The sequence below is a fragment of the Zootoca vivipara genome, chromosome 1 (genome assembly GCF_965207765.1).
Source record: "Zootoca vivipara chromosome 1, rZooViv2.hap1.1, whole genome shotgun sequence".
Taxonomy (NCBI): Eukaryota; Metazoa; Chordata; class Lepidosauria; order Squamata; family Lacertidae; genus Zootoca; species Zootoca vivipara.
Genome location: NC_142582.1, coordinates 105,115,771 through 105,136,437, shown reverse-complemented (window position 1 = coordinate 105,136,437; position 20,667 = coordinate 105,115,771). Strand labels below are relative to the sequence as shown.

At 44.7% G+C, this 20,667-nt stretch overlaps 1 protein-coding gene across 1 annotated transcript; it reads right to left on the bottom strand.

The window, feature by feature from the left end:
• Positions 1-1,310: 1,310 nt before the first annotated feature.
• Positions 1,311-4,798, bottom strand: FOS (Fos proto-oncogene, AP-1 transcription factor subunit). Its single transcript, XM_035108269.3, has 4 exons — positions 4,479-4,798; positions 3,576-3,821; positions 2,927-3,034; positions 1,311-2,787 (listed from the first exon to the last, which is right to left on the bottom strand). The coding sequence occupies exons 1-4, from the start codon at positions 4,617-4,619 to the stop codon at positions 2,179-2,181; spliced, it is 1,104 nt and encodes a 367-aa protein (XP_034964160.1). The 5' UTR covers positions 4,620-4,798; the 3' UTR covers positions 1,311-2,178.
• Positions 4,799-20,667: the final 15,869 nt, after the last annotated feature.

Genomic DNA, 20,667 nt, shown 5'->3' with positions numbered 1-20,667 from the left:
TGTGCTGTCTGCCATATCAGCCTCTTTAAAATGAGCCGTCCTTTGTTGGGCTTGGGGTAAATTCAGTGAGCATGCCTCACATCCACAGGGATCATGTGTCTGAAAGCAATGTTTGCCACAAAAGAGCTTTTGCCACAAATATGCAAGGAAGACCTACTCAGTATAGCATTCCTGTTCAGAACAAGAAACAGCCAGCGATCCCCCTTCCCCAGGATATTCCATTCCATGCTGCCCTCTCACGCCCCATTTTCTTTTCCAGTCATCTTCTATAGACATTCTACTGGGTTGCTTGGAAGGGCACCTTACAAAGGTTCTTTAGAACAAAGTGTATTTCTGCAAAGCATGTGGCTTTTCCCCAAGCATGCTGCTACCTCTTAACAGAAGCCCTGCTCTATCAGGCCAGTGGCCTAACATCCTGTTCTCACAGCAGCCAACTAGATGCACTGGGGTCCTGTTTGCAGACTTCCCATAGGCTAGAGCACTCCTGCTGTTTCAAGCAACTGACTCCCCTCTTGTTTCTCAGTAGTGAAGTTTTAGGTGGCATGTTAACTTTATCTAAACTGATTATTGGGCTGATGCAACTGTTCTGTCAGCACTCAGCTATCCATTTTGTGGTAGGCACCTGAACAAAACTCAATAAAACATCATTTCACCTTTCCACAACAAGCAACAGAAGAAAGCTCTTTTCTCACGTGTTTGTGTGTGATGAAGGACATGAGGCAGAGGAAAATGAAACATTGCAGAGATGTAGGAAACAATGAAGATAAAAGAACAAAGTCAGATATACTCAAGGAGAAGGAAACAGGAAGTCTGATGTGACGAAAAAGCAATTATCAGAATAGAAATAATCACAAGCCTAAAGGAAGTGTAATTTCTCCACCGTATGATTGAGATATTTCACTGCCTCCAATTCCTGATAATTGAACCCACGTTCCTTTTCAAGAGTGCACCTGAAATGTATAGAAACTTTGTATGAGGTGGCAAACCTATGCACATTTACCTAGGAGCAAGTCCAATTCAACAAAGTGAGGATTTACTTCCTAGTAAATTTGGGTGTTAAAAATTTGGTGTATGCCTATACTAGTGGGCTGAACAACAATTATTTAAACAAACTGATGAATAAAGGTGCAACAAACCCATATACTAAGAAGTTGGGTATACCAGTAAGTGTGTGTTTAAACAAAGGATTATGCTAGTCCCATTTACCAGCATCTAACCCCTTCCAGCAAACCACAGCAGATTTGGACATGGATTGTGCTTAATTGAAGCCTGCTACTTGAGAGGTTTTACAGTAAAGAGACTCCAGAGTCTTTATAGCATTCAACTTAAATGCTTTTATTGACAGTGTCTTGAACAGTAAGCAAACAATGCTTAAATGTCATCCAAATTCACTTTCCACATGTCAATTACCTCAAGGTAGAAAAAAATAAAATAAAAAATTAAATATATCCATAAATAAATTAAAAACACAATAAAAACGTTTTCATGGAAAACTTATGTCAAACCATTCAGACCACTTCAACAATGTATGATCAGTTAAAGTTACAATGAACATTGATGTACAAGGAGAACTTTAGTACATGGACAACATAGCTATTTATTAATCTACTAGAAAATAAAACGGTATCTTTTCGCAGTTAAGTTGGGTCATTGCTAAGTCATCAAAACACGATATTGCCAGGAACACAGTAGTTATTGTTAGTCAGCTGCACTAGATACGAGTTGAAGATACCCAGCACCATATTAAGAATTCCAATCATTAAACCAACAGATTAGTTAATGCTAGTGAATAGTAAAGAGGAGGGAAGGGAGTCACCAACCCAGCCATGTTGAACATGCTACGAAACTACTAGTTCTCATTGATGGGGGACAAGACAGATTCCATGCGGTTTTGCTACATCTCTGGAAGAGGTATCAGGCTTGGCGTCAGGCTGCGAGGCAGCCCCTCCAGCAAAGTCATTTCCCTCCAAGTGGGCTGCCCGTACCAAACCTCCGGAATGGAGGGCTTCGTCTTTCCCTAGGCCTCGGGTGGGATCTCGGAGCTCCACAGGAAGGAGAGAGCGGCTCCTTTGCGGCCTAAAGCCCCATGCAGCAGCAGCAAGGGCGGGTTGGCTCGGTCTCCGCCGTGGTGATGCCCCTAGGCCCGCAGCGACGGCTCGGGGATCTCGCGTCCCTTCTTCACAAGGCCAGCAGGGTGGGCGAGCTGAGCGAGTCGGACGACGGCTCGTTGCTGCTGCTGCCCTTCCGGTGCGCGGCGGCGCAGCTCGGGAAGGCCTCGGTCTCGGGGTACGTGAAGACGAAGGACGAGGTGTAGGTGCTGGGGCACGGCGTGCAGGTCACCACCGGGGTGCAAAGCGGCTCCAGGTCCACGTGGCCCGCGGCCCCCAGGGGCTCCCAGTCCGCCGCGTAGAAGGAAGAGGAGCCGGACAGGTCCATGTCCGGCACGGAGCGGGGAGTCTCGCGGGTGGAGCGCGCGAAGAAGTCATCGAAAGGCTCGGCCTTCAGCTCCAGGCCGCTGCTCTCCTTGACCGGCGCGGCTCGGCTCGGCTCGTGCAGCATGGGGAGGGCGAAGGCGTCCTCCTCGGACTCGGGCGAGCTGGCCACGGGGGCTTCGGCGAGCAGATCCAGCGTGGAGACGGCCAGCTCCTCGGAGAACTGCAGCTCTTCCGGGATCTTGCAAGCGGGGCGGTGGGCGGCCAGGATGAACTCCAGCTTCTCTTTCTCTTTGAGCAGGTTGGCGATCTCGGTCTGCAGCTCGGATTTCTCCTCCTCCAACTGGTCGGTCTCCTGGGGACACACACAAGGGGAGGGGCGAGTCAGCCAAAGTCTCCTCCGGGCGGGAGAGAAAGCAAAAGGACAGGGCAGGGCAGGGCAGGATCGCCGGCCAGGGAGGTCCCGCCGGCTAGCCCAGGTCGGAGATACTCACCGCTTGAAGCGTGTCCGTCAGCTCCCTCCTCCGGTTGCGGCATTTAGCAGCTGCCATCTTGTTCCTTTCCCGACGGATCCTCCTTTTTTCCTCCTCTTCTGGTGTCAGCTACGGAGAGAGAACAAGGGCGGCCGTCAGTATACAGTGCCTGAGACAAGAAAGTGCGCTCCCTAACTTCGGATCACAGGAGCAACTCTTGCGCTTGCATGGAGCAAACGACCCAGATACTGCTACGGATCTGAAAGGGGGGGAAGGATCTCCACCCGCTTGCAAAACTGCCTTTATGCCCCTTTTCCTTTAAAGGGAACAGCTATCTGATGTCCCAAATGTCCACCCCGTTTATCCAGAAATAGGCTTTGAACTATAATAATATATTGTTGGTAACAGGTAGGTAGCCGTGTTGGTCTGAGTCGAAGCAAAATAAAAAAAATTCCTTCAGTAGCACCTTAAAGACCAACTAAGTTTATATTTTGGTATGAGCTTTCGTATCTGAAGAAGTGTGCATGCACACGAAAGCTCATACCAAAATATAAACTTAGTTGGTCTTTAAGGCGATATTGTTGGTAAATTAAACTATAGCCCTCTCTCGCGTTCTCCCTCTTCTCCTGGTTTCTAGGGGCTTCATTGCAGCCAAAAGCTGAACACACACCTGCTCAACTTTGCCCCTCCTGCCGATGCTTTGCCCTCTGCTTCCTGTCGTCTTGACGATCCCAGCCCTGGAGTAGGCACCGGTCTGATGAGCAGGGAGCCCGTAGGGGTGGCTTCGGTTCTGGGAAGGGGCCACTGAGGAGATCAGAGTCGGTTGCACCATCCACTGCAAGTCTGGACTTGTGGAAATAGCAGTCACGGTGGGGACGAAGTTGGCACTGGAGGCGGCTAGGTCCGTGCAGAAGTCCTGGAAAACCACAAAAAGAGACCCTGTTAGTTACCAAGTTGGGAGGGAGGGGGTCAGAGAAATGCGATGCACGCTATGACAGCTCTAAGCCCCAGAGGCCGGTGCGCTATTTTGAGCTGGGCCTGCAGTCCCTGGGGCCAGATTGGCTCGGACGCTGCTGCTGCCATCATCAGACTACACATGAACAGGGGCTTGTTATAAATATCTCTGACGTCTGCGCTGACGCAAGCGCCGCTCCGGAGTCTCCTGAATGAAGCCGCGATTTATCAATGAAACCGCTTTACGCACCCGCTGCAGAACACCTCCCGGGCGAAGATCCATTCCACCCCCCCAACCCCATCATCATTTATATCACCAAACAGGAGCTAGATTCGTCCACCACCACCCCATTTCTCTTTTTCTATACTGTATGGCCAATACTGCCTTCCCTGCGCAGAGGTGTTGGAAACACACCATACAATGTAGCATATATCGAAAAGTAAAGAGAAAAGCATGCATCTTATACGGGCCAGGGGAGCTCTCCCAAGCCTCGGCTATCAACATTAGGAACTGCTCGGGTCCTGTCATTGAACCCTATAGCGACAGAGAAGCAGACATAGGCAGCTATTCTCCCAACCCGACACCCCGTGAGCCCGAAGCAGCTCCCCGATTCCTCACCTGTGAGTTGACAGGCGAGCCCATGCTGGAGAAAGAGTCCGCTGGTGAGGGATAGTATGTGAGGCTGTCCCCAGCCGGAGAAGCGCTGCTGCAGCGGGAGGAAGACGCGTCGTAGTCAGCTGTGAAACCCTGATACATCATGTCGGCTAATCTGGGGGTGTAAAAGCCCTTCAGGGTGGTATATCTTTCCCAGATGAGTATCCGAATTGAGCGAGTCCTCGGCTAGGCGAATGGGTTATTTAGAAACCCCAGCCGCTTCTATGCTTCTGCCTGCTTCAGCCACACTGCTGCTGGAGTAAAGCGCGGCACCTCCGCCTTTTATTCGCTACGGCCAGGACTTGTGAATGAGACGACGTCACGGGCGAAACCAACCCTCATGGGAGGGGAGCAGCGGCGGTCACGAACGACCTCTGAGACGGCCCGAAGTGCCTGGGCACTAGCAGAATCTCTCTGAAAACAAGCTGAAGGTCGTCTCCAAAGCGTCGCGGAGATTATGAGGAAGTTTGGCGGCGGGTCTCAGCCTTTAAAAGTCAGGGAAAGGGGCTGTCGGTTCCCTCTCCCAAAATGGTTTGCTCTAAGCTCGGGAACCCCTGACGTAAATATCCTTATATGGCATACATCCTGTGCAAAGGGGGCGTAACTGACGGGAACGCTTCAGGGCTGAGGCCAAGGGATGGTGCGTGCCTGTGGTAGCAACGGCAGGGGGAGTGGAGAGTAAAAGCAGCAAGAGCCGCAGCAAAGGCTTCTGCATGCAGATTCTGCCCATTAACTGCTGACCAGACACTGAAGTGACAGCTTAAAGAGACAGAGATGCAATTTTGCCCACCATCTCCACAAGGAGAATCTGGAATTTCTAAATTTTAGATGATATGGCATTCAAAAGTATGTCCTCTGCCTGCCCACTCTGAAACAGGGGTGATGATATGCAGCATAAAGCCAAGGTGATTAAATCCGATACAGAACAGATTTTTACTCACAGGTTAGTTTTTAATTGCATTGGACTACAGGTACATAATTACCTTTCTGCTGTCCAAAGAGTGCAGTGATCATATGAGAATAATATTTATTTATTCTGGACAAGGTTTGTTCTTCTGGATACAGACAATGCAGTCCTCATCATATTCACACATGCAGCATGTCATTATTCTCACATTACTGTCTCAGAAATGAGATGAGCAGTCTTGCCCATAATGCCCTTTGCCTTCCTGTTGCCTTAAGTTACCCACATCTCTGGGCCTGGTGAGTTCTTCTTATAAGGATTTAAAAATGTTAATATTGGCACTACCATCAAATCTCTATTTTATGTTTATTCACGTTTAAGAAAGTTACATTTACAACCAAACAAAACTTTTCTAATATCAATATTACTCATCACACTACAGGAATAAAATTTAGTGAGAATGAAATCCTATACCCACTTATCTGGGAGTAAACCCCACAGAACTTAATAGGATTAACTTCTAAGTGCACATAACTGTTCATTATTGCCCTTTCACTTATTAGGATCAAGAGAATTCAATATTGCTTTAAGGTAAAGAGACCCCTGACCGTTAGCTCCAGTCGTGGACGACTCTGGGGTTGTGGTGCTCATCTCGCTTTACTGGCCGAGGGAGCCGGCGTACATGTCATGTGGCCAGCATGACTAAGCCGCTTCTGGTGAACCAGAGCAGAACACGAAAACGCCGTTTACCTTCCCGCCGGAGCGGTACCTTTTTATCTACTTGCACTTGGATGTGCTTTCAAACTTTATTCATCTTTAGAAGCGTTGTTATAGAAAATTATATTCCCCTGAATTTGGTATCTGAAGAAGTGTGCATGCACACAAAAGCTCATAGCAATAACAAACTTAGTTGGTCTCTAAGGTGCTACTGGAAGGAATTTTTTTATTTTGTTTTGACTACGGCAGACCAACACGGCTACCTACCTGTACCCTGAATTCAGTACCGGTATTTCAAGCTGCAATTCTATGTATACTTACCCACAAGTGTCTCACTGAATTTATTGGAACTTACTTCCAAGTAAACATGCATATGCTCAGACTGGTACACACATTAAGGACATTTTAAGGTAACTTTTCATTGTGAAATTTTAGAAAATATTATCATGTGGACTGCAAACCCATGTATTATATAAATCTGTCTTAGCCTTCCATAATTGTTATCGCTTGTTCATTATCTTTGGAATTTGTAACATGATAGGCAGCCCTAATTAAAGGCTTTCCCATTCCAGTTCACAAAGGTTGTTCTAGTTCATGCAAGGGACGATCCTTGCCTCCACTACAGACAGTTACAAAACTTACATTCATTTCAGTTGTGTCAGCATTTTACCTTCTAGTAATTACATGCAAAAAAATGCATGTGAAGAAACCAACACTTCAGTTCATGTACCATTTACTCAACACAGTACTGCTCAGGGGTTTCTAGAATGGTTTTAGGTCATTATTGAGGTCATCAACTGTAGGTTAGGTGCTACCGTAGGGGCTTATGAGAGAAAGGTTCATTCCAGGTGGACTCCTCCTGTGACTTGCTTGGAACCACCAGAATGTATTCTAATGGGCCTTATGAAGCAAATGTCTTGCCGCTGAATTCCAGGAATAAGAATTTCATACTTTTCCTTGTGCTCAGAGCTCTTCACATAGATGATCACAAGGATTCTTGCATATCATTATAAACACAGTTGAGAATTATTATCCACATAATAATATTACAATTTAAAGCCCTAAATGGCTTGGGGACAGATTGTATGAAAGATCACCTTCACTGATATAATCCTGTCAGTATGCTAAGATCTACCACAGTCAAGATTAGTTAGGTTGCTGTATGCAATAGTGGGCCTTCTCAGTGGTGATCCCCAAACCATTCAACTTCTGTTCCCAAAGACCTTCCTCTTTACAATTGCCTTCAACTTATGATAAACAGCTTGGGTCTCCAGAGCAGCTTCTCATTTGTTTGACTACATGGGCATAATCAGGATTTTTGTGGCAGGGGCAGGCTTTTGTTGGGGAGGTGAACCTCAGTTAAGTATTTGTATTGATTTTTATCCGCCCCACCCCCTTGGCTACACCCATGTTTGACTATATTTTTATACTGTATTGTAATTTGTCTCTCACTCCTTTGCTCATTACTTTGTGAGAAAGTAGTTCTAGAAAGTGGCTTAAAATACTTTAATTAATGAATTAAAATAATAATATAGATAGTGCAGAGGATCAAACATAGCCAGTGATCTAAGGCAGCCCATCAAATTCATAGCAGTGCTACGATTTGAACTAATAATCTATATGCAGCTCATAACTCATCTCATCCTCTCAACTACTATATACTTTAACCGATAAAACAGACTAAAGCAAGAGATAATAGACTCAGGCTCCCCTTGCAGGCACTGGATTTATCACAGTAGGATACCCAGACTTCCAGTTTAACCTGGAAATACCACCAGATTAACCACTAAGAGGTTCAGAAGCCCCCCTTTTTTTACTGAAACAGCTGTGTTGATAAGATAGCAAGGTTTTAAGTTACCCAGACAGAACACTCTTTCGGACTGGAGGCTACATCTCACAAAGCAATCCCCGCATGAGGCTTTTCTTCCCATAGTGGGGCCTCACTTTCACTCAACATTTCTTTTAGCCGCTTCTATGCAGCAAAAACTAAGCAAATAAAGTGATGTTTATGGTATGCAACCTAAACCGCGCAGTTATTACCATGGGAACCTATATTTACTGCTCCTGCAAATAAAATTCCTGTCTCCGAGATTCCGAATGGTTTCTGCGTGCAGTTTTGGATTGGGAAGGAATACCGCACGTGCGCCTATGTATGGAAAATATAACCTAACGTCCTTCCTGAAGAAAGAGAGAGAGTCAGAGAGAGAGAGCACGGAGCTATGGAATATTCTGCACGTTCTCTATTGCCGCGATCACGAGACACTGACTTAATTCCCCGGGGGCTCTCACTAGAAGAAGTGACTGGCTGATGCAAAAGTCTCTCTCCAGGATAATGGTGAAAATTGCGCGGGGGGTTCCGGCTATTCACCATTACTGGAATGTCCCAGAAACAGAGTGCTTTGCCAGGAGGGAGGAGGGACCCGGCCGGGACTGCTGGGATGCGCCCAGCCCGTCCCTGGCGGCTGGTAGGGGCTCTTGGGAGGCTGCCAGGGAGCTGCGGTAACAGGTAGAGGAGGCTCTCTCCTTTCCCGGAGCTGGGATTTGTTATGATCCGCGCTTGTCCTCTGCAGGGAAGCCCAGAGAGCCGGCGAGGAGGGAGGGAGGGAGCGAGGCGGCAAGGCAGCCAGCCAGACCGCACTCGCCCGCCGCCGGAGCCAACGGGGAGGAGCTGGCGTGGCCGCCGCCGCCGCAGCAAGGCGAGCCGGGTGGCGCGTTGGTCACAACAAACAGAAGCGCTCTCTCTCCCCGGCGCAGTTTCTAGGCAAGGGAGGAGCTTCGCCCAGCCCGATCCTGCCGATTGAGCTCATAGGCCAGAAAGGCAGCCATGCGGGGAGGGATCTGGGCCCTGGAGGCGAGGCGGGGAAATCAGGCCAGCTGCTATTTCGAGGTGTCCCCGTCAGCTCCAGGGACAGCAGCTTAGGCGCCTCGCCCCGGGGAGTGGAGCGGTTCTTCTCCTGGGTGGGGCGAGACAGGTCCGTGGGGGCGATTTCTGTCTCCCCGGATTACATAAATCGGCTCAGGCCCCCGAGAGATAGAAGCCCAAACTCAGGACGAAACGCAGCCCTCCTCTTGCACCAGCTAGAAATTGCTTAAGGCCTGCTGGTGTTTGTTGCCAGCTCACCCATCAAGACCACATCATGAGCAAAACAGGAGGACAAGCTCCTTTCCCAGGTTAAATCTAGTCTAAGGACAAAGGATCCTTTTGTAAAGCAAATACAGTACGGTATATGATTTTGTTGTTCAAATAGCTCATCGGTTAATCTTTGACCTCACGTTGTTAGTTGTTTCCTTTGAAATCATAAATGGTTTGTCACATGGCCTTTGCTCCAGACTAGGAAGGTCTGGCCTTATTATTGCCATTACACAAATGGGCAACTGAGGCCAAGAGAAAGTAACTTGTCCAACATGACGAACAAGTCATCACACAGACTTCAGTTCTATAACTTTTTCTTAAGTCCCAAGCGCTAGGTAGAGCAATTCTCAGAAATGTATACACCACACCAATCAGCATACTCCACATTTAAAATCACAATTCCTGTTACGTCAAAGGATCTCTGGCATCAAGCTGTACAGGGATGTACAGAGATGAACAAATCTGGAAGAATCCAGTCAGCCAGTCAGTTGAACTCTGGTCAGCAATTAAAGAGGCACTCATATAACCTCCAGTCTAAAGCTGCATTGTGATGTATCTTAAGACTGCAAAAAAGCCATGTTGAAAGCAGCCTTTAAAGTAGGTATGTAATGCTATCAACATATCAAAAATAGATACAGTACATGGCTGAAATATTATCTCAAGCTTTGCTGAGGTAAAAGAGATGCTCACTGGATTATAATAATATAATATAATAATATTATATATATATATATATATATATATATATATATATATATATATATATAAATGTAAACTGGCGTGTGTGTTCCTCTCCATTGTTCAACAAAACCGCTGGACCGATTGCGTTCAAATTCTAACACAAAGTCAAGTGTGACTGGAATAGCAAGCTCAGACCGTTTTCAAAGACAAATGTCACACCTGGGCCACGTAAAAACCCCAAACCCCATGTTCAAAACCTCCCCACTCAGACGAAAGTGCATGCTGGGAAATAGAACGGAGAAGCAGCGTCTCCATTGGCTGCAGACAATCGGTCACATCTCAAAATTCTACGGCAACCAACTGAAAACAGGCCTTTTGCAGCAACAAGGCCCAGCATTGTCCAGCCAGGAGAACTGACTAGGCCAAGTAGAGGTTTGCAAACCAGGCCGAATAGAGGTGGGGGCTCCCCTGGGTGGGGTGTGGGGGAGGAGGGAGCGGAAAAGGTAATGGATTGGGACAGGGTGGGGCCAATCACAGGGATGAGCCATGGGGGATGGGGGAGGAGTCTGAAGGGGGACTCTGAGGGCCCATTTAATATACTAATCCACAGTGGAGCCAACAGAGGAGTCTGAAGGGGGACCCTGAGGACCCATTTAACAGACTAAGCCACAGCAACGCGTGGCCGGGCCAGCTAGTATAATATAAATGTTTTGGTTTATAAAAGCTAGTTCTCAAAGTTCCATCATACTACAGTGCCACAGTTTCCTGTGACCAAGAAACAGACCTGAGAATGGGGCTGAGCAGATGAGCAATAACATGACAATTTTATATTGCCAATTACATTTTTTGTAAAATAAAGTGTCTTCTAAAATAAGAGACATATGGTAATCCCAATCATGTAAGCACCAACAGACAACTCTGCAGTAACCCCTGCACTACAAAACTATTTCAAAGAGGTGTGTGAACATAAATAGCTTCAGTAGACTAAAACAGAATCAGCTAGGGCAGCAATGGACAGTGAGCATGATAAGGTTAGATCCAAGCCTTGAGTGTTTAAGCAGTTGCTCACCCAGTTGGACTGTGAAGGAGAATAATTCACATAGTAAAATGACCACATTCCAAATCTCACAGCTGTCTTGATTTTTCAGACCTTTGCCAAATGTGCTCATTGCTGGGAATAACTAACAGTAGCAGCCTTCAGTTTGGACACGGATGGGAATGGTCTGAGGACAAAACTAATTTGTAAATAAATATTTGTACAAGCCATTAAAATACTTCTTATTCAGTTCATCAGCTCCATGTGTTTCATTGCTGTCTGCAAACTAGATCAACTCAAAGTGCATAGTAGTCAAAATAAAGCCCTAATCTACTTAATTTTATTAAGACAGCATGCGTACTTCTTCCCTTGCCCATCTTGTCATCACAACAATCCTGTGAGCAAGGCTAGGATAAGAGATAAGTGACTGACCGCTAGTCACCCAGTGAGCTTCAGAGCTGAGTGGAAGTTTTGTTTTGTTTTGCTTGCTTGGTGGTAACATAGCTGCCAAGTTTTCCCTTTTCTTGCGAGGAAGCCTATTCAGCATAAGGGAAAATCCCTTTAAAAAAGGGATAACTTGGCAGCTATGGGTGGTAATTTGGTAAAATAGTGCAGGAGGAAAGAAACAGTTCCACTAGAACAGGTTACTAAATTGTGCTTGTATAGTTTTGTTGGACCAGATGACCCTTGGAGACCTTCTACCATTGAATGATTCTATAAATAAGAAACGTTAAAAGGATTACACCTATCCAGTATATATTTCTAATATCAGGAATACTTGATGTACATATTATGAGTTTGTGGTTTCGTCACAGCATTGCATACATTGCGAGCATCAGCTGCAGTTGCGTGACCTCAGATGACAGAGAAAGCACAGGTGATGGAGCAGGAAGCAGAAAAATCCCCTCCGTGATATACGTTGACAATGAAAACAAGGATAGAAATATGTTTACTACTGCCTAACAAGACATATTCCCACCCACCCCACCATGCCCTCCCTGTGTCTCCCATAGCACCTTCACCATTCTTGACTCTCCAGCTGCACTGTGTCCTGCTCAGACTTCAGGAAAGATGGGGAAGCTGCACACCTTTTTGTTTCCAATCTCCTCTGCCCAGATGCAGGAGAAGCTAAAAAAACAAAACAGTCCCCTTTGTAGTCTCTCCCACCCTTCTGCAAAGCTTTTAGGGGAAACAGGAGAGTGTTTGAATATGGCTGTATGCATACTGTGCAAATCTGACTGGTGTTTGTATATATGAGCCTAAAGCAAGACCCCTGAGCTGCATAAAACGTCAGAGGCAGAACAATAAATCCATCATCAGTCTCTCCAAAGATGTCCCACTCTATAAAAATTTTCTACTATATCACAATAAATTATCTGTGCAGGTGGTATTACGATCACTATCATCATGACATTCACTCAAATGCTGCTCTGTGGTCTAGTTAACCTGATAAAAGCTTACTGTTAAACTTGTGAGAAATTGGGAAAGGAGTACGATAAGGTTGTATATTGTCTCCCTGCTTATTTAACTTATATGCAGAATTCATCATGCGAAAGGCTGGACTGGATGAATCCCAAGCCAGAATTAAGATTGCCGGAAGAAATATCAACAACCTCAGATATGCAGATGGCACAACCTTGATGGCAGAAAGTGAGGAGGAATTAAAGAACCTTTTAATGAGGGTGAAAGAGGAGAGCGCAAAATATGGTCTGAAGCTCAACATCAAAAAAAGCAAGATCATGGCCACTGGTCCCATCACCTCCTGGCAAATAGAAGGAGAAGAAATGGAGACAGTGAGATATTTTACTTTCTTGGGCTCCTTGATCACTGCAGATGGTGACAGCAGTCACGAAATTAAAAGACGCCTGCTTCTTGGGAGAAAAGCAATGACAAACCTAGACAGCATCTTAAACAGCAGAGACATCACCTTGCCTACAAAGGTCCGTATAGTTAAAGCTATGGTTTTCTCAGTAGTGATGTATGGAAGTGAGAGCTGGACCATAAAGAAGGCTGAACGCCGAAGAATTGATGCTTTTGAATTATGGTGCTGGAGGAGACTCTTGAGAGTCCCATGGACTGCAAGAAGATCAAACCTATCCATTCTGAAGGAAATCAGCCCTGAGTGCTCACTGGAAGGACAGATCGTGTAGCTGAGGCTCCAATACTTTGGCCACCTCATGAGAAGAGAAGAATCCTTGGAAAAGACCTTGATGTTGGGAAAGATGGAGGGCACTAGGAGAAGGGGACGACAGAGGATGAGATGGTTGGACAGTGTTCTCGAAGCTACGAACATGAGTTTGACCAAACTGCAGGAGGCAGTGGAAGACAGGAGTGCCTGGCGTGCTATGGTCCATGGGGTCACGAAGAGTCGGACACGACTAAACGACTAAACAACAAACTTGTGAGACATACAAATTGATCAAAAAGCCCCTTAAGTAGCCAAAGCCCCCCCCCCTGGCCCTCTAGTATTCTTCTTCCCCTTAAAAAGTTCTCAAAGGGCTACAGGTTACATCATTTGTAGCCTTGGCTGGAAGCTTGCCCGAGTCTGACATTTTGTTTAAGCAGAGAGCAAAGGAGACCTGTTATGATGTGGCATAAATAACAATTAAAAGCAAAAGTGAAGGTGGAGTGAGTGACTGATGCTCTCTAGGGAGGTAAACCTTTGCACACAGAGATACTTTATAAATGCCTGCTGATGTGTACAAATGTCACTCACCAGGCAATTAAAACATTTAAAGTTGTCTGGCTATACCTGCCTACACTTTGCCAGCTAGCTTAATTCTGAAGCTCGAGCATTCATTAAGGAGGTAGGCTTCTTATCATAGCAAAACTATACTTGGCAGAGGTAGCTGTGGAGGGTGGCGAAGTTAGAGATTTGGTAAGACCAGCACAACCTCAGTGCCATTTTCTCACTATGAAATGAGCAGAGCATTCTGCGATAATTTTACCCACTCTGCCTTTTCTAGGTTAAGGGAAGCCATTGGTAGTGCTTTGCCCAAGACTTCCCCCAGTCCAAAATCTCTGCCACTTGGCACAGGAATAAGACAACATGGATTTCAAGTTACTTGGTCTGTTGCCTTATTATTTTCTCAGTTCTCAGTTCCTTCCTGTAGTGTCCTGAAACTAAATGGTGCTTCAGCTTGGAATAGCCATTATTAAAGCAAATGGATTGTACCATGTTCCAGTGACATCTTTCAGTACTTTCATAGCCTAAGGAATTAAAAGGAGTCACACATTATTTACCATTTATCTTGATACAGTACTCAGACAAGATGTGTTTTGCCCCCTCTTCCTGTGAACTGCCAAAATAAATAAATATTAGAAGCAGTGTCTTTAAAACCTTCTAGCCAAGGACAATAGGTAGTACCGTATTGTGTCATTTACTTGTGCTGCTCATACACAGTAGGAAAGCAGGACGTGGGCAGTCCAATTACATATAAACAGGTTTCCTTTTCATAACAGACAAGAAAGAAATGGAAATATGTTTGTGTGTGCATGTGTGGGTAACTGCTGCTGTTTTGCGCAAAGTCCATATTTGTAACCAGCAAGGCCTATTCTGTACGCTATGATTGTCAGATAAAACCACTTGAAACAGCCTCTCTGTGTGTAATGACTTGTCCTCTTCATTGTCATATTACAGACACCACATTATATTTCCACAGCATGTGAAGACATTTGACAGCTGTCACCATCAGGAATGTGTGCACTGCTGTGGAATATCATGATGCAGAATTACAACATTAGGACCAACTCTTCATGTTAAAGTGGCTGTACCATAAAGCTATCACAAGAGGCTATCACAAGCATCATATTTATGACGCAGAAATCAGTCTTTAAAGATTTCAAAAAATGATAGTGTGCCCAAAGCATAACATGGCTCTGCCCTGCAAAACATATCACATATCACAAAACATATCACATGCCCTCCAGCCACCAGGGGAGATATCAGGAAACTATCCTTCCTGCCTCCAGTAGCTTTTCATACTTTTTTTCTTGGCAACTGACCACCGTGTTTCTCAAGCCAGTGCCCTAGGTATGTTTCCACTATTTCTGACTATGGTCCTCCCAAATGGCAAGTGAAACAAATGACCAGGAAGCAAGAATCGGTGGGATTTTCAAATACCTGTACATTAAAGCTGCAAACCTATGTACCTTTGCTTAGGTGCAAATCCCATGGAACTCAAGGGCACTGAGCATGTTTGGAATATTCCCATGAATAAAATGCTACCCATGCTACAGAAATTGATTGATGCTTGTAAGATGATAGTTTCTTGTTCCAAATACAGGAAACAGCAGGAGTACTGTACTTTCTAGAACCACAATAGGAACTTGAAACACAATCCCATAGGATCAAACTGTAAACCCCAGCCCATTATTACACACAGAGGTATTCAGTGTAATTTACAGCACTAGGGCTGTATGATGAGACTGCATGTTCCTAATGTGCTTACAGTCCATTTATTTTTAATGGACAAAGGTCATTTGAGGGCTCCACTTTTTGCAAATCCATGTGTCATTCCTCACCTTCCAATCAGGAAGATAAATGCAATGGTACTACTATTATATCAAACTTAGAAGACGGTTCTAAGTGGATCCAGTCTAATAATCAAATAAGTTGCATCCAAAACCTATGTCAGCTTAGTCACAGCTATCCAAGAATGAAATTTATCTTACTTTACATAAGACCTCTTATTCCCAGGTTATTTTACTCTTAATCACAGCACTGAATCGAGTTATGAAAATATTTAGCAGTTAAAAAATTAAGATGAAGTACCTTACCAATAATCAATAACCAGTTTAAACTACTGTGCAGCTTTGATACGTTTCCTGAGCTATTGCTTGCTTTGTTATTTCCTGCCATAAATAGCCAACTTAAAAGTTGTGACTGTTAAGATAAGGCTTAGCTGCTGTTAACATTTCCTGTAGATTTGATGCTGAGGGCTGCTGTTATTTATCTAAAGCTAATATTTAACGATAAAAATGCATTATGACATGCTATCAAGCAGTCTCTTAGTTCTTTGGTGTCTGTATTTCCGGCAAAATATAGGTCATAGTCCTCAATTCAGATGTCCCTATTTATTCTGTTTCAGAAAAGCTTCTTTTATTTTGCCACATCCAGAAATAATTATTCTGCTTCATAATTGGAAGAGCTGTTTGCTGACACAGAAGCCAACTTAAAACAACTAGATGCAAACTGTCTTCAGCCCTCTTCAGCAGCGTTTGGGAAAACTGTGGCCCTCGAGACCAGACATTGTTGGACTCCAACTCCCATCAGCCCCAGTAAGCATGGACAATGGTCTGAGGGGGTGGGAGATGTAGTTGAAAAAAACATATGGAGGGCCATGGATTCCCAGTCCCTGCTCTACAGTCTTGGAATGATGCTTCACTATAAGAGAGCTAATGTTTGAGTGCCAGTCATGAGTTCATGCACAACATAACTGTACAGTACTTCCAGGAACATCCGTATGCCCAGAAAGGAAGTCATAGATACATTGTTCCTTTCAGCTGTCCCATGGGACACTGGAAGCTCTGAAGGCTGTTTCCATCTACCACACTGAGAAGAAGCCCCAGGCCCATTCAATACAGTAGCCTTGCATGGGATAGCTAAATTAGTGAGTTAGTCAACCTATTTTCAAAGCACCAGAAGTCTCAAATTTGACAAGTTATCATTATACTCGGGATTATCTGGGATATTATAAGCAACAGAGCCTGGTCAAGACATTTTGTTGTCTGAGACAGAACAGCAAATGGACCCCACCACCACAATCAATTCTAACACCAACATGTTCATAGTCCCCCCCTGCCCCCCCCGGGATTCAGGGTGAGAGGATACATAGAAGGTTCATCTCCATGGTGGGGCCCTGGCTCTGGAATGTCCCCTCCAAGGTGTGTCTGCCCTCCTGCATTGTTGGGTTTCAGATGCCAATTGAAAATACTTTTATTTGCCTGGGCTATCAAGCAAAAAGCAGCATGATGTAATTACCTAGCTGCATCTACTATAGAGGATCTGCCTTCTAAGGGGCAAAATGAAATTTGTTGGTCATCTTGAACTGCCCCCACTCTTGCCTTTGCAAAGGCTCTAGAAACAAAAGTTGTGGGCTATATCGAGACCCACATTCTTGTCTACTCACTAGAACCACCTAATGTATGGACCTTGACATTCTGCAGTTACTTCAGACAGACACATTAGCAACATTACTGCAGTGAGTAAGACAGGGAGTTTTCTATCAGTTCAGAAGCAAAACAACATTTGTTTATTTCTGCTTGTTCTGGCTTAAGCATTCACATTTGAAGTGATGGCTACTCCTGTCTTAAGGAAACTTTAGAGCTATTTAATGTGTAGGTAAAGGTAAAAAAAGGTAAAAGGCCCCTGGATGGTTAAGTCCAGTCAAAGGCAACTATGGGGTTGTGGCGCTCATCTCGCTTCAGGCCGAGGGAGCTGGCGTTTGTCCACAGGTTTACTGACAATGCACCCCTTTTGAGAAGGGAGTAACTACAGTATTTCACGTGCTGGGTGTTCCCAGAGATTAACTTTCAGGGAAAGCTCACACAGATCTTCAAAAACTTCCAGGTGTGTAATGAGGCAAGTTAAACCTGCTGTACCACTTAACTTCCTAAACTGGCATCTAACCCAGTGATGGCAACACCAGTCTACCGTACTACTTGCAATCTTACCTGGTTTGTTTTGTTTTGTTTGTATGGGAATACTGTATCCTTTTCCTATGGCAATAAAAGGTGGTGGGAAGAGGAGCAATTTTTAGCAGAAACGGATATTGAAAAATTTACAGTGTTATCTTTTCTCCCCAGCAAGTTGTCCATTTCTGATTTCCATCATTGCAGCAAGACAAAGAATCACAATTGCCTGTGATGTCACATGCCTGTTTTCTGCCAACAGCTTTTCAAGCTCCTCAAGCAGGTTTTCTTCACTGTGAATACCTTTCCAAACAGGTCCAGTACGGTGACCCTCAAAAGTTGGGAAAGACAGATGTGTGTCAGAAACTTGATAGCCTTCCCCACCAGCATAATAATATTACAAAAGGGTTCTTCTCTCTGTACATAAGGGTGTGTCCTCAGTGTTTCATCACTTTTTATTTTCTAAAGTCATGATATGAGTGTTCAAGCACAGAAATACTGCTGTAAGCCATTCTACTAAAAAACAAAATGATGAAGAGTCTTATGGCCCTTAAAAACTAGCCAGTTTTGTTGTTGCGTGATATTTCATTGACTCCAGTCTGTGAAAACATGTGCCATAAAAAAACTAGTTAGACTTTAAGATGCCCAAAGATGGTTTGTTGGTTTTGCCATAACAGATGGCTAGCCTTATGGAAACAGTGTTATCCCTTATTATGAAATCTCATTTCCCCAAATGCAGCCTGCAGCTGAGTTCAACCTATGGTGTGGATCTGTATACACTTTGCTGTAAGAATGTAGGATGAACCTGCTGGATCAGGCCAATGGCCTGCCCAGTTTGCATCTGATCAGATGCCTGGAGGAAGCCTACAAGCTGGAAATGTGTACAAGAGCATTCTCCCCACTTGCAATTCCCAGCAATTGGTATTCAGATCATAATGTCTCTAACAATACATCTAAATGTCTTCTTATAAAATCATAGCATTATAGAGTTGGAAGGGACTCTGAGGGACAGCTAGTCCAACCCCCTGCAATGCAGGAATCTCAATATGTGGTCTCCCTTCCAAGTTGAAACCATAGCAGACCCTGCTAAGCTTTGAAAATGTGCTATCATAATGATGATGTATAACTTGTGGCTACAGCTTGTGTTATATGCCTATAAATCCTGTGTCTTTAGAATAACAAGTGAACTGTAGGATTATTTCTAAGTAGTACCATGTCTGATGTCCCTCTCTAGAGGTCAGGTTTTGGAAGTATGAGCAATGGGGGAATAAAAAAGAGACAGAATAGTGCCACGTTTGTATCCTCAGAAACATAGTAATATTTATTAAAGTTGGATGTGGTGTTGCACTTAAATGGATACACTATCAAAGACATATTACAAGATACACAAGCCAAAAGTGTAGCTAATTTCTGCATAGCATCTGCACGTGTGCTAAATTCACAAATGGAGTGTAATGAGCCAGCAACGGAAGTGCTACTTGAAGAAAACCTGTCTCAATCTTGCACAACACCTGAGTAATATTTATTTGTCTGGAAAGATCGTCAATCAAATACAGGTAAGTGCCCATCCCTAGGCCAAGCAGGAAACAGATATGCTACCCACAAATGGCGCTCCACCCGCACAGCAGCAAGGAACCGGACATGCAGTAAAACTTACCTACCCTTTGAAAGCTGCATTTGTGCTACTGGGATAAAGTATTGATTACACATAGTACCTGTCATAGTTCAAAATTATTGGTGTTATTGGACAGAGGAAATAGCAATGTACAGCTGCTCCTTAAAAGTGCAGGGAAGCACTGGGCAGCACAGGTGTGTGGAAACGAGTGAGGAGAAACAGCAAGGGTTCAGCATGAAAAAGATACGGTCAAGTTAAGAGCACAAAATGATCTCCTCCTTAGGGTCATGAATATACATGGATGCACGTTTGTTGATTATTTACAAAAGTATTTATATACTGCCCTCTTGCAAAACCTCAAGGTGGTGTACAATAACATAAAACATTCAAAACCAATACAGAACAATAATTTAAACAAATGGCTATTCAAGCAATATTTTAAACTGCATAGGTCCGCTTATGTGTTGAGGAATGAATACAGATACACACAGAATGTCATGCAAGACTTTTAGGCGTGTAACCAGCCATAAACATGTACACCAATAAAAGTGATGCAGATGTTCACATGTGTATACACCCTTTTCAGACACATAAAAAATATGTTAAACGTAATATATAGATGTTACCATATTAAAAGAAGTTCACCATTCCCCCACAGACAATTAGCATGATGTTCACAGTATACACACATACAGTTGGAAACAACAATTGATGTAGCAATAATCTATCATACAAAATCATCAGACATGACAATCTAGTTGCAGGTTTGGTGCTAATTCTTAAGGATCCATTCCTCAACACACAAGTGTTGTACTTATACATGTGTCCCACATTTTATGGCACTGATAAAAATTAATGACCATAACTGTGTGTGTGTGTGTGTGTGTGTGTGTGTGTGTGTGTTGTTTTTTTTTGGGGGGGGAATAAAATTGATATTTTATAGAAAAGTTGGAGGTGCATAAACACGTGTGCATGGTACCACAATGATACACACAACCTCAAGACGCAAATGAGGTCTGTTTCTCCCCGTATGTAAATAGCTTTCCCCCAACAGCCCAGAGATTCCGTGCGAACGTTTCCATCCTCCTTCTCCTGTCCCCGTCTGACTCCAGTTGCAGATTCAGGGCCAGGTAGGCCCACCTGTTCAGGCCTGAGCAAAGCGCCCCACCAATCGCAGAGCTCCTCTCCGGCGCATCGGCCAATCCCGTCCCTGTTGCCGGGCTTTGGCTGGCTAACTGACGTTGCTCTGGCGACGGCAAGAACGTTGGGCGCTCACAAAACACACCGACGTCAGCGCGTAGTAACCACGGAAACGAGCCCCGCAACGTCATCGCTCTTTCTCCCTTCCCCTTCAGAAATCGTTAGCCACGCAGACTGCGGCGTCATCCGCTGAGGGGAGGCTCCCGGTTGTCATAGCAGCTCAGGGAGGTGGGG

Coding starts and splice junctions, on each gene's coding strand:
- FOS (XM_035108269.3), bottom strand. CDS start 4,619: ATGATGTATCAGGGTTTCACAGCTGACTACGACGCGTCTTCCTCCCGC. Junction 3,822..4,478: donor GCTCGCCTGTCAACTCACAG/GTGAGGAATCGG, acceptor GTGGTTTTCCAG/GACTTCTGCACGGACCTAGC. Junction 3,035..3,575: donor GGAGGGGCAAAGTTGAGCAG/GTGTGTGTTCAG, acceptor CTCTCTCCGTAG/CTGACACCAGAAGAGGAGGA.